Source organism: Danio rerio, chromosome 20 (assembly GCF_052040795.2).
Source record: "Danio rerio strain M-AB ecotype USA chromosome 20, GRCz13ab, whole genome shotgun sequence".
NCBI lineage: Eukaryota > Metazoa > Chordata > Actinopteri > Cypriniformes > Danionidae > Danio > Danio rerio.
Window position 1 is genome coordinate 42,235,407 of NC_141040.1, and position 14,463 is coordinate 42,249,869.

The 14,463-nt window shown below is 34.2% G+C and overlaps 1 protein-coding gene across 1 annotated transcript in view; it reads left to right on the plus strand.

The window, feature by feature from the left end:
* Window positions 1-14,463, plus strand: part of LOC147832293 (uncharacterized) — a 112,122-nt gene that overhangs the window by 96,386 nt on the left and 1,273 nt on the right. The window contains exon 5 of the mRNA XM_087298592.1: window positions 11,226-11,333. Coding sequence (XP_087154718.1) covers window positions 11,226-11,238 — 13 coding nt within the window. The 3' untranslated portion in view covers window positions 11,239-11,333. The remainder of the gene's footprint in view (window positions 1-11,225; window positions 11,334-14,463) is intronic.

Here is a 14,463-nt window from a genome sequence, read left to right on the forward strand (position 1 = left end):
GCATGATTGTGTGTGTGAATACACAGGGCAAACACATCTGACAATATTACATTCGGAGAGATGAATGTCTTTTCTTTGTTGTTTCACCAACCATGACTATTTGTTGTGTGAGACAATGGTCTGAAACAGGATGTTTGCAGATCAGTGTGTCAGTGAGAATAGCAAATTCTCTGGCTTTGATGCTGCCTGTTAGCTTTAATAGTATCTACAATAAATTCTGTATGGGATTTTATTTTTGAGGCTTATCATTTTATTTTATTTCATTTTATTTTATTTTTGAGGCTCTATCTATTAGCTTTGCTGCTTTGTAAAGTGTGCAAATATGGGAATTTGTGTACTTAATATTATTTAATTATATACAGTTAAAATCTGTAAATCTGCCCCCCTTTGATATTTTTTTTATCTTTTAAATATTTCCCAACTGATGTTTAACAGAGCAAGAATTTTTTTACGGTATGTCTGATAATATTTTTTCTTCTGGAGAAAGTCTTATTTTTTTTATTTGGGCTAGAATAAAAGCAGTTCTTAATTTTTAAAAAGCAATTTTAAGGTCAAAATTATTATAAGCGATATTTTTTTTTGATAGTCTACTGAACAAACCATCGTTATACAATAACTTGCATATTTACCCTAACCTGCCTAGTTAACCTAATTAACCTAGTTAAGCCTTTAAATGTCACTTTAAGTGTCTTGAAGAATATCTAGTCTAATATTATTTACTGTCATCATGACAAAGATAAAATAAATCAGTTATTAGAAATGAGTTATTAAAACTATTATGTTCAAAAATGTGTTGAAAAAATCTCTCCGTTAAACAGAAATTAGGGACAAAAATAAACAGGGATGCTAAAAATTCAGGGGGGGTTAATAATTCTGACTTTAATTGTATATTTTTTAAGCTATGCCTGATAGCTTTGATGCCTTGCAAAGTGCATATAAGCCTGGGTTATTTTTTAAATAATAAAAAAAATTTTTTAGGGTATGTCTGTTCGATTTGATGTCTTGCAATGTGTGCGCAAGTCTGGAATATTTTATTCAAAATTTAATTTTATCACTTATTTAATTTTTTTTTTTTAGGCTATGTCTGGACTGTGTTGCTTAGCTTACTATGGCAAGGGAGGCGAGCGTGAGCACTTACACTGCTCCAACTACTTAAAAACGCAGAAGCTGTGCACAATTTCACTGCATGTGTGTTTGCTGAACAGTCTTTCACTGACACTTGCAGCAGAAGCCCCTATTTCACTGTAATTGAGAGAATGAAAGTAAACTCAATTTCTCTCTCTCTCTCACTGTGGCCCATTTGACCTGCTGGCGTGACTTTTCCTCTCCTCTCGGCTGTTACAGCAATACTTCTGGATACAGACACGAGCCTCCTCAGCGTCTATCATGGATCAGCTGTGATTTATCAGTGCCACTCGTCAAGAACAGCAACAGAGCGATAGAGCCAATCGCAGCTCTTTCTGTTGAGCATGTGACCAATCATAGGGCTGTAAGAAAGAACTTGCTAGACAAGGCTCAGAAAGTGAGCGGTATATTTATATTTGTTCACTTGCTATAAATGCTTGTGTTGTTCCGTGCATGTACTTGAGGTACAGTTTATATATCTGACTGTTTATATTGAAGGACAAAATTTTATCACGAAAAGTATGTACATATATCTATACATTTTTATACAAGAATTGCTGTGCTGTGAAGTATAAAATTGTGTATGGAAAACATCGTCAATGCACCGTGATGCACAGAGATATTAAATTGAACTGAATCAATGGCATAATAATCGTAACCAAACTGTCAGACCAGTGTAGGTTCACACCTCTATTTAATTTAAATGTATTTTATTTATATTTTAGGGTATGTCTGTTAGCTTTGATGTCTTGCAAAGTGTGCAAGTCAAGAATATTTTATTTGATATAAAATTTTGTTAATTTAATTAATTTATTTCATTTTAAAAGGCTACATCTGTTAGCTTTGATGCTTTGTAAAGTGCATGCAAATATGTTTTTTTGTTTAATTAATTTTATTTAACTGTATTTTATTTTTTGAGGCTATGTCTGTTAGCTTTGATGCTTTGCAAAGTGTAGTCTTTGATATTTAATTAATTAATTAATTAATTTGTTTGTTTAAAGCTACGTCTTTTACCGTTGATGCTTTGCAAAGTACACTCAAGTCTGGGATATTTAATTTCATTATTTAATTTTATTTATTTATTTTAATTGTTTTTAATTTGATGCTGTGACTGAAGGTGCTAGACAGCGAAGTTGAGGATCCATGTGCAGTACTTTATTACACAGAGAATGGTCAGGCAGGCAATGGTCGCAATCAGGAGCAGTGTAGTCATATAACAGGCAAATGGTCAACTGAGGCGGCAGGCAGGCTGAACAATAAAACAAGCAAGGGTCAAAACACGGAGAGACTAAACATGGAAATACTTCATAATTTTACAGGGCATGTACCAGCAACACTCAGCAATGTGTGTGAGTGTGTGTGTTTATATGGTCCATGAGTCTTGAGTAGCTCCCAGCCCTGTGTGTTTGTGTAATAAATGTAGAACAGGGACAAGTGTGTGTGTGTGGTGCCTGAAGGGAGTTGTAGTTCATATAGGCAGAATGGTAGTCCAAGTGAAAGTGAATGTTCTCCAGCAATCTATGAGGGTTAGATCCCTGGTGATTATGACAGATGCCATGTGGGATATTTTATTTTATATTTTGAGCCTGTGTCTTATCTTTGGTGTTTTATTACACTCAAGTATTTTAATTTTATTAATGTATTTCTGAGGCTGCATCTGCTTTGATGCGTTGTAAAAAATGCTTTGTTTAGTTTTTAGTTTAGTTTTGATGTCATATCTATTATAGTTTTGAGGCTTTCTAAATTACATGCAACAATTACATGTGCAAGTTTGAAATTTGTTTATTTATACTGTATATATAAGCTTTAAATTCCGAGCAAAGAATTTTCATGCAGGCAGAATTTTCAGAACTGATGCCTTTGTGCAAATCATCATCTTTATCATGTTGAACATTCAAAGTTTGCTGTATATATGTGAATGCGTGCTCTTAAATTCAGTGGGATTGTTTCTCTTCCAGTGGCACCTTGCCTGCTTTGCGGTTGATCTTTGCTGACTATGTGTGGAAAGCTGCTTGAAAGCCTCCCATCTTCCCCACCGACAGCTTCTCCATTACTTATAAAGTGCTTCATCTCTCTCTGCTGAGCCTGGTCTACTGTGCTCCTTCTGATTAATGACCGTGCCATTCCAGCTCAATTTATTACCATACATTTCGCCATGCAATACAATCCCGCACATTCACCCTGTACGGAGGTATTAACATCGTGCCATGATACTTGACACCATAATAGTGAAAATTATAAGAACTTATTTGTCTGCCGTTTGAAACAAATCCATTAGGCTGACTTGAATAATAGCAGAACTGAAACTAAAGCACACACCCAGTGGCCCTCGAGTGCATACACAAACGCATTTAATAGTCAAAAGAGCATTATAAAATAATCAAATCCTGTGAGCATTGGAAAATAGCTGACAGCGCTGAACAGGAATGATCCAGTTGTAATATATCAAGAATTACCTACTGCATGACTTATACAGTGCCCTCCGCTAATATTGGCATCCTTGGTAAATATGAGCAAAGAAGACTGGGGAGAAAATGTCTCTCTTTTTTTTTCTTTTTTTTTTTAGAAAAGATTTAGATCTTACTCAATATTTTAGCCTTAAAAGGCAGATAGGGTATGAAGTGTTTGGTTGCAAAGCGCTCTAAATCCAACAGACTTCTCTTTTTTTTGTAAATGAGAATTTTCTATCAGGCTTCTATTATTAGGTTCAGAAGTTTTATTTATTATATAATGAAAGGTTATTAGCTAGTAAATAAAATAACTTTTTTTAGACAAATCTTTGGTTTTTAACAAGGTAGATTTTCTATTGCGTCAAAACCATCTAAATCCACTAGTGCTTTTTTTGCAAAAACCTCTAAAACCACTGATTGGGACAAGACATTAATTAGTTTAAAAAATCAGTAAAGATGCAATTAGAATTTTTTTTTACTAAACATAAAACACATTACATAAACCACCTAAAATAAAAAATACAGAAATCTGTCTAGTAAGTGGCGGTTTATTCCACTGTGGTAACCCCTGATTAACCAGGGAGTAAGCGGAAAGAAAATGAATGAATGAAATCTGTCAAGTAAGTGCTTTAATTAATCACATTAAACTTTACATTAACCTCCTAGTACTTAGTGTCCACATACGTGGACAGCACATTTTAGCTATTAAGTGGTTATTTAAAGTACTTTGAATGTTTTATATTTTGTTACAGACATGCAGTGTCATCCTGCAACTGTTTTGTAGCATATGAATGTTAAAAAAGATGTTCCAAACACAATTTTTAACTGTCCAAAATTGGGGGAAAATTTAGTTTTTACTCTCTGTTAGTCAAAACCTGTTTTAAAAATTCCTATGTTAAATATGCATTACAAAACAATCAAGAAAATGTGTTTTCATATAAATTCGGACCACGGGTCCACATACATGGACATATTTTTTCTCTTAAAGTACATCTTATCAAAAGATTATACTTAGGTTTTTATTCTAATTAGGTTCCAATAAGCCCAAATAGCAAAGAGAAATAGAAAATGCATGTAAAAAAACACCTTGGGCCTTAAGAGGTTAATTAAATCTTAGCAATCTGTTGTTATTTCTGATATTTGGGATTTTGATTAAATGTAAGTAGAGCAATGTAAACATTGTAAACTAAGCTTGGTAGATTCAAATAATGTAGTGTAAAAACATTGTGAAACATCAATATCTGTGCATTGTCCATTAATAAAAAATATATTAACAATGGAATATAAATAATGTATAGTTTTATATATTATATTTATCTTTTAAAAAATAGCTTACATTAGCAAATTAAGCACAATTACAAAATAAAATACCTACTGGGCAAAAAAAAAAAAGGCTACTTGTCTCTTAGACAATTTTAGAAGCTGTCATTCATTCATCCTCACTATACTGACGGTCTTGGTCTCTTTTTCATCTATTATTTATCCTCATAGCATCCATGTGGGATAGTAGAACGGCATCTTAACTTTGTCTTTCATGAAATGGACTTGGCGTTTAATGTATAGTAAATCAGACTCATTCAAAGTAGTGTCGCTGCGCAAAAAAAACATCATGAATGCATGCTACACTTCTGACTGTACATTGTGTTTTCTTTTTCTTATAATGCAGTTTTGAGATGGACATTTTCATTTACCATTCATTGACAGTCGGTCAGGTTCATGCAGTTCATCAAACTCTGACTTTTAAAATCTAAATCAGAAGCGGAATCAAACAGTCTTCTCTTAAAAGCCAGCGTATCAGTGCGCTGCTACATTGAAAACATATGATTCAATTCGCGCCTTCTGATTGGTTCTCGGGATATAGCGGATTTTGCAAGTGGCATTAAGTGGCTTTTGCCAACAAACTGTTATTTCTGAATGCACTGATGCTGCGATTTAGATGATTTGAAGCAAATATATTTGTTGAACATGCACTACATGCCTAAAGCATTGCTCAATGTCATTAGCTCATTTTAAGTGGAAGTATTCACCTTATTCTCCGCGGACGAGCGGGCGCAGCCATTTGAATCTTTTTGGCACGGGACTTCCGGTCTCATTTATTTCCATTCATTTTTAGACATTAAAAACTGCTCGTTTCACTGTTTGATGTTGCAAACTGATATTTCCTTGTTATATTATTCAACCTGGTCTCTATAGTCATGCAAACATTTGTTTGTAGAGCAGGTAGTTTGACCTTTTTTTGCCGTTTATTATTCCTAGTCGTTTCTCCCATAAGCGACTGAAACGGAAGTTCTAAGACAATCGCGAAAACAGGCGCACTTCCGCATTTTAGAGTAAGGTCAATAGTGTTGAGCAGCTTTTGCATCTGAGCTCTTCATATACTGAGCACTCTATTGGTAATAAATGCTTCAGGCTACGTTTATGTGAAACCTCAACATGTTTGACCGCTGGCAAAAATGAACACTACGATGTAGTTTAAAGACAATAACAAACAGTTGTGTAGTGCAAAGCTTTTATTTTTGGAATAAAATAATTTTCACACTATAGAGAACACTATAGTTCAAATGAGCTGAATTGGGCTTAATCATGCAAAATAAACGGTGTGGGGGATATGATGACCAGGATTGAGACCTGCAGCCTTAAGTAATGTATTTTAGATTTGCAAAAATGTAGACAGCGCTCTCTAGTGGATTTGTCATCTGAAACTTGCAATGAAATGTATGCAGAGCACTGTATTTTGTCTTTCACAAAAAATGTAGACTGAGGCACGTATTTCCAGCAAGCCTGGGTTTTTTACTGTGAATTCTGCAGTTGTCTTAAGTGTACCGCAATCTGAAAAACATTTTTACAATATTTTTAATAGTAGATTTCTGACCAGCACAGCTGTCTTTTTTTTTTTTTGCTGTGAATTTTACATTTCTCTTAAGTACAATATATAAGTATTATGGTTATTACTACCATAAACTTGATCACATTTCTACTGTATTTATTTATGATATATTTCTGCCATTTTATTTTTCTTAATTTTCTCTTAATTTTTCTTTGTCTGACATTTTCTTTCTCTTTATTATACCATTATTTATAATAAATAAGTATTAAAGTTATTACTACCATAAACTTGATCACATTTCTACTGTATTTTTTATGGCAAATTTCTGGCAACCATATCTGCCAGTTCTTTGCCGTAAGTTTACAGGATTTTTTTTACAGTTCAGAGAAATGTATTTTGCATTTTCACAAAAATATTAGACTGCTGCCTGGCATTTCCACTGAAATGTAGTTTCTGACCTAAGATCCAACTAACTGCTGCGATTCTCTAATTCTGTGTGTCTTTTTCGGCCAATCAAATTATCCTCCAAACAATGTATTTGAACAAGATAGTGGCACATCCGCTTTCAGGCATATTTATGATACTTTCAGTTGACTTGAATTTCTTAGTTATTGCCCTGATGGTGGAATTTATAATTTTCTTTTTCTTTTTTGCTAGTGTCTTATAGCCATTTCCCATTTTGTAAAGCTTTGCCACAAATCACTGCTCTGTTCTTTGGTTTTCTCCATTGTGATGAATGATTGTTATATATAAACTGTATATAGCCCTTTAAAAAGAAGGCCATGATTGAACAACTTTCTGTTCAATGGGAATACACTTCTTTTTATATTACACACAATTTCAGCCTTAACAGCCTTAATCAGCCTTAACAGAGCGGGGTCACGTGGCTCCATACACAGTAGGGAAAATAATCCACCTGGGAAAATTAGATTGCTTTTAGATTCTAAATGTCGATTTCGATTATTTTTCGATCAATCGCCCAGCCCTATATACAGTTGAAGTAAAAGTAATTCGCTCTCCTATTTGGTCAATATTGTTAGCCTCATTAAGGATTTTTTTTTCGATTGTCTACAAGACAAACCACTGCTATACAATGACACAAACTTGCCTAACCTAATTAACCTAGCTAGTTAAGCCTTTAAAAAGTTGAATACTAGTATCTTTAAAAAATATATCTACTAAAATATTATGTACTGCCATTATGTCAAAGAGTTAAAATAAATCAGTTATTAGAATCAAGTTATTAAAACTATTATGTTTAGAAATGTATTGAAATTTCCATTTCCGTTAAACAGAAATAGAAAAATATACATACAGGAGGGCTAATAATTCAGTGGGCTATAATTCTGACTTTAAATGTATATTGAGTAAAAGATCAAGACTAAACAATAAAGTTATTAATATTTTCACAACCTTTTTTTTTGCTCATATTTGCCAGGGGTGCCAGTATTAGTGAAGGGCACTCTTATACAATTGTCGAGAGCATGAAATGAAAAATAGAGAAAGGTTATCTGCTCTTTTTTACCACACTGGATCATCATTAATTGTTGAAACTCTGGAAAGCTTCGCAGGCAGCTTGTGAAGGTGTGAAAGTATGTCCTTGTTAGCTTTCCACATTCACTGTGTCTGAACAAACATGCTTGGACTTCTCACCCTCAGCCATTTATTCTGTTATAGTCAGCTTTTTTTCCGATCTTCACAGTTCGCTAGACAAGATTCATCTTGCACTTGTGGAATCTGACTAAGTCTCTGTTCTCCCACAGTCCTGCCTCCGCTTTTTCCTTTCCAACATCCAAACATGCAGAACTGCCTCATCACCTGTCGCTCTGCTTATACTTTAGAGCTGCGCTGGCATTTCTGCACACTCACTGCCAAGAACAGCAGTGCATTTTACCCATTTTCTCATTTATTTTGATTTGAGTTATTTATTTATTTTTGCGCCCACTAAGATAAAGCTTCTTGAATAATGTAACAGGATTCGTCCACACCATATCAGCAAACTTTCCAGCACAACATACTGAACTAACACAAAGTTTTTTAGTAAAATTCTATTCTATTCTATTTAGGTTTACTATTTATTTATTGATTTATCAGTATAATTTTTGATCGTCGGTTATTTCAATATATCAACGCATAGAAATACAGTCTCAGCTGAACAGTAGGAAATAATAGGAAAGAGTCCCTTAAAAAGTGCTTGTAGAAAATTATGTATTTTCTACCCTACTACTTGTTTTTAAAAGTGGTCTGTATTACAAAATCAGATGATACATCGAATACCAACATACATTTTAATCAGATTATTTATCATTTTAAAGTAGCGTTTTAATTGAAAACGTTTGTAATTTATATTTAATAAATTAAAAATAATTTAATTGACAAAATGGTAGTTAATTATTCATGGTTAATTAACTCTGTCTCATGTATTAATGTGTCTTTTGAAGTTTTCAAGCCAGGGCTATTATATCATAAATAAATCTTGTGTAATTAAAATTAAAATCTTGTGTAAATAATTAAAATATAACTGGCAGATTTTTTTTTATTGTTTATTATTTATGTAATATTATCTATTATTTATTTAATATTTGCATCAAAATAAAAACAAATATGCCATGCATTCAGACACATATTTTAGACAACACCATATCAGTGTTGTAACATCAATTGTTAAGAAATGAATATTTGGTGAAATAACCCTGATTTTTCAATTGAACACAACAAATGAAAACACATTTTAATCAGACCAATTGACATTTTCTTAAAAAAGCTCTAAATTACACAACTTTTTATGTGAGGTTTAAATAAAATTTTATCAACTTTGTAGAATAAAATGTTAATAATCACAAACAGGGGTGGTGCAGTGTGTGGCGCGTTCGCCTTACAGCAAGAATGTCGCATGGTTTGAGCCTCGGCTGGGTCAGTAGGCATTTCTGTGGGGAGTTTGCATGTTCTCCCTTGTGTTGGCATGGGTTTGCTCTGGTTTCCCCCACAGTCCAAAGTCATGTGGTATAGGTGAATTGGGTAAGCTGCGTATATAGGTGAATCTGCTGCGTAAAACAAGTTGGCGGTTCGTTTCGCTGTGGCGAACTAGATTAAAAAATGGACTAAGCCGAAAAGAAAATGAATTAATCTATGAAGAGTCGGGGAAAAACGGAGTTGAGGATCCAAATGCAGTTTATTAGGAGAAATGTCAGGCAGGCAATGGTCAAAACAGGGACAATCAGAAGCATGCAGATAATCCAAAAATCGTAAACTGAGTTCAGGCGAATGGTCAAGACAGGCGGCAAATCGACGATAACAGCAAAGCAAAGGGCAAAAACACGGCAAGACAAAGCAAGGTTTGCTCAAACACTTTATTTGCTCAAAGTGAATAAGATTTAGCAACAATGTGCGTGTGCTGTGTTTATAGTCCATCTTATTAGTCCTGAAGAGCTTTAGCTGAGCGTGTTTGCAATCAAGGGGAATCTGGGCCAGGTGTGTTAGTGAAGTGCATAATGGGATCTGTAGTTCATTAAAGTATCAGATTTGTAGTTCTCCAGTGATCTGCCAATTCTAGATCGCTGGTAATTGTGACAATATCAGTATACAACAAGATTATTCTATTCTGAAAAATGTAATGAACAATATAGTTCATTAATAATCTAAAAGGGTGACACAGTGGTGTAGTGGTTAGCACTGTCGCGTGGATCTCTTCCGGTTTCACCCACATTCCATAGACTAGGTGAACTGAATAAACTAAATTGGCCGTAGTGTATGTGTGCAAATGAGTGTGTATGGATATTTCCCAGTACTGGGTTGCAGCTGGAAGGGCATCTGCTGTGTAAAACAAATGCTGGATACGTTAGCGGTTCATTCTGCTGTGGTGACACCTGAATTATAAAGGGACTAAGCTAAAAGAAAATGAATAATAGTCTAAAAGGATTCATAAAGCAGTCAGATCGATTTTTGTAACGCATATCTTAATAATACCAACTCATTTCTGTTGTGTGGTGTGTTCAGAAGCGAACAACAATCTAGCCAGCCCTAAATATTAAATGATATATTATAATACAGCACAACAACAGATCTTAATTGACTGTCTTCAAATGGAAAACATAAAAGTGTTTCAGTATTTGACTTATTATTTTCTTTACAGCGCGCTCGTTCAGACACTTGAAAAGACCAGCCGTCCTAAATGATGCTCTCAGATGTTGTTTCTCTCTTCACGCTCCTGTTGGCTTCTTTTTTGGCCGTCCGCTGTTATCGACCCATTAGACAAAGCAAAATGGAATTTCTAGCTATCTGCACCCTCTTAGTCTATTGTTTCCCTTTCAGTCACGCTAAGGTAATTCGTTTTTCAGGGGCCGTGTTTCGCTCCCCTTTCACTCCTGGCTGATTGCCTTGTAGAACAGAACTGTCCATGTAACATTATCCTTGCTCTATGCTCCTTTCCTCTAATTTATCTGTCTGGTGAATGCCAGGATAACCAGGGCCTTTGACATCCGCGTTCCTCTGAAATGCCATGTTCTGGCGGACTCCTTTGTTAGTCTGTCGCATTTTTGCAAAGTGCTGGATTGTTATTTGAAATCCATAAATTACAACAGTGAGATGCAAGTTCAGTGAATAGTGGTTTATGACTGTCACACCCATGTAGCATTGGCAACACCAAGCACATCCTTTTGTTTCTCAAACTCTATTCACAATACTTGAGAATATACTCAAAATTCAGCGGTAGCAGAACTAAGGCAGCTTTTCAGGTTTCTGTGAAAATATTCCCTGAGCTGCATATTCAACCTTTGGCATATGGCATAAGAGCTAATTAGAACTATGCTAATGTGCTCCCTCAGGCCCAGCGACTGAAGAGGAAACCAACTATGTGCTTTGATATATCTGTCATGCTTCAGCAGACACTAACAAGAATGACTCGGAGACACTACAGACCCTGCATAATATAGGTCTGTATTGTTCAAACCAGTTCCTTACAGGTGCTCTTATCAGTTCTTTTTGTGACTTTTTGAGAGTTATTTAACTTCTGCAGATTTTAATTAGGATACACTTGTTTCCCAAGATATTAAAAAAACAGTGTAGTTATTAATTATTGAAGAGTTATAAGTGTCAGTTTTTGGAAATCGAGATTTATACATCGTCTTAAAGCTGACTAAATATAAGTAGGGATGTCCCGATCAGGTATTTTTTGCCCTAGAGTCATTTGATTTTGAGTATCCACCAATACCTAAACCCGATCCCATACTTCTATTACACATAAAACAAGAATAAAAAAGAAAGAAGAAGCAGATCCAGGATATTCCTTATTTTTTATTTAAGTCACCTTATTTTAACATTCAACAACTCTGCACAAACAGAGCACTTTTGTGTGGTAGCTTAAACAATGAAGTAATAAATAACATAAATTCCTCACCTTTGGACTAGTACAACAGTAAATATAAAAAAATATATAGCACCTCAAACTTGACTTTTTTTTTTTAGTGGATTAGTAATTCACAAATACAGCAAAAAAGAGGCAACAGATTTCAAAAAAAATTTAAAAAATAAATGAATAAATAAAATAAAAAATGAGAAAAAACAAAAACAAATGTAAGACATTCATAAGAGGCCAAACAGAGCTTTCACATTTTTACAGCTTTGAGAGACTTCATTAACTGAATAAACCTTGTATAAGGGAGAAAATTTTATAAAGTAAAGTAAATGTTAAGTCTACATTTGTGGATAAAGAATTTACCATGTAAATGAATCACGTAAAAAAAAAAAAAAAAAAAAAAAAAAAAAAAATATATATATATATATATATATATATATATATTAATCACCATTTTTAGAATAACAAATAATTTCTTTTGCATTCAATGTTATCAGCTTGGGGTGTGAGGAGACGCTTACTCCACAAGATGAGACGAGACGAGACGAGACACGAGATTGGGTTTACAAGATCGAGATGAGATTTTTTACCCTATTTTAAAGAAATCTTCAATGATATAATATATGTATGAAAAATATTTTATTCAACTGAAAAAATAAATAAAAAAAACCAAAATGCAAAACTATTTAGGTGCTTTTCAAAAAGTTATTTTACTTCTATTTTAATGAATTTAAAGGACATGCAAACCCTGCTAAATATTTTGCTTATATATGAATGGAAAATAATGTTTGTATATCATTTTAAATATTGGGGAAAAAAAGATTTTTATTCAACTGTGGAAAAAAAGTAAATAAAAAAAATCACAAAATGTAATGCAACCTGTAATGAATGTTATTTTATTTCCAGTTTAATGAATTATGTGCAGTAAAGGATATGCAAACACTGCTAAATATTTAGCTATGAACTAGACTGACTGGCTTCTCCCATCTACAATTTCACTTGTGAAATCGAACTCCTCTCTCCAAATTGGACGCTTTTTAACGTGTGTTCGTTCAAGGATGATGATGATGATGACGAGTGTGTGTCTCAAGGAGTTCACTGTGTGTGTGTGCACTCAGAGATGTGTGTGTCTGTGGTCCTTTACTGACTCGATAGGTGCAGACAATAGTGTCAAACAGCTGTGCGTGTATGCCTTTTCCTGTTGCAGAATTTGGCTAAAAGTCCTACATGATGCTAATAGTGCTCAGTGGGTGCTCTTGAACGTCTTTTGGGTGAGATGTTAAACCAAAGTCCTGACTCTCTGGGGTCGTTAAAAATCCCAGGATGTCCTTCGAAAAACAGTAGGGGTTTAACCTTGGCATCCTGGCCCAATTTGCCCACTGGTCTCCGTCTATCATGGCCTCCCCATAACATAATTGGGTTCATCACTGTCTCCTTTCCACCAATCAGCTGGTGTGTGGTGGGCGCAAAATGACTGCCGTCGCATCATCCAGGTGGATGCTGCACACTGGTGGTAAATGAGGAGATTCCCGCCAATGTGTAAAGCGCTTTGAGTGCCCAGAAAAGCGTATATAAATGTAAGGAATTTTTATTATTATTATTATTATTAGTTTGATTACTGTGTTTACATGTTTGTATTGCACTTGATGTCAATAATTTTGCTAAAATAGGAATACTCCACATGTCTTGATTCCATTTGTGTTTACAATTATTATGACTTTCAGCATATCTAAAGTGCTATTCCATCACATGGTTATGAGCCGTGGCTAGTTTGTGTAGCTGCAGTTGTTGTGGCCTCTGCTTTTGGATGCAGCAACCTTTGAACTAATGAAAAATGAAGAAAAAAAAAAGTGTCACACCTGCCCAAGCAGTTTAAATCCAATCCTGCCTCCAATCTTGAGTGCTAAATTCACCCTCACGCTCCATCATAACATCACAACTCACGAGATAGCTTTGCACTTCGATGAGAAATCTTGTTGCGGTTTCGTTTTGTGAGATCTCATAGCCCAAGATCTCATCACACCCTTATTATCAACATATTAGTATTTCCAAAATAATTGCACACTCTGACAATCAACAAATACGTGACATAAGGATTCCTCAGTTTTTACCAAATGAACATTCTTTCTCAATATCTGAAAATTTGGAAAGCAACACGTTGGTTTGGTATATTTTATGTCAAATTTTTACTGAATTTCTCTTTATTTGAAATGTAAAGTTTGTATGGTGGCAGCCATGCTTTTCTCCAATTAACCTCCCATAATAAAGAATTGCAGTAAAATTTCCCTCTTGAAATAACTCTATTTTTATCTTTAAATACTTGCCTTATGTCATTGTTACCACATTTTTTGTCAAATATATTTTTACCATTTACTAGGAAATTACATTCTTTATTTTCTAGATTATAATAGGTCAAATGACTGCACATTAAATTACTGAGTCTCGAGAGGATAGCTTTGATCACTGTCGAAAATTCTTTAAATTTAACAGGAAAACTGAACTTATACAAAAATGGTTCTTAGAAATTGATCCCTAAAGATGAATCAAATAAATCACTTACATATACCAACCCATGTTCCAATCATTTTTTCCAAGTATAAACTCTTTCCTTTAGCAGTAATCAATACGTTATTCCAAATTTTTATTCTTTGAGGAGAAAAATTATGCACAAAGCAAAGTTTCCTAGCCAAGAGTATTTGCTCATAAAA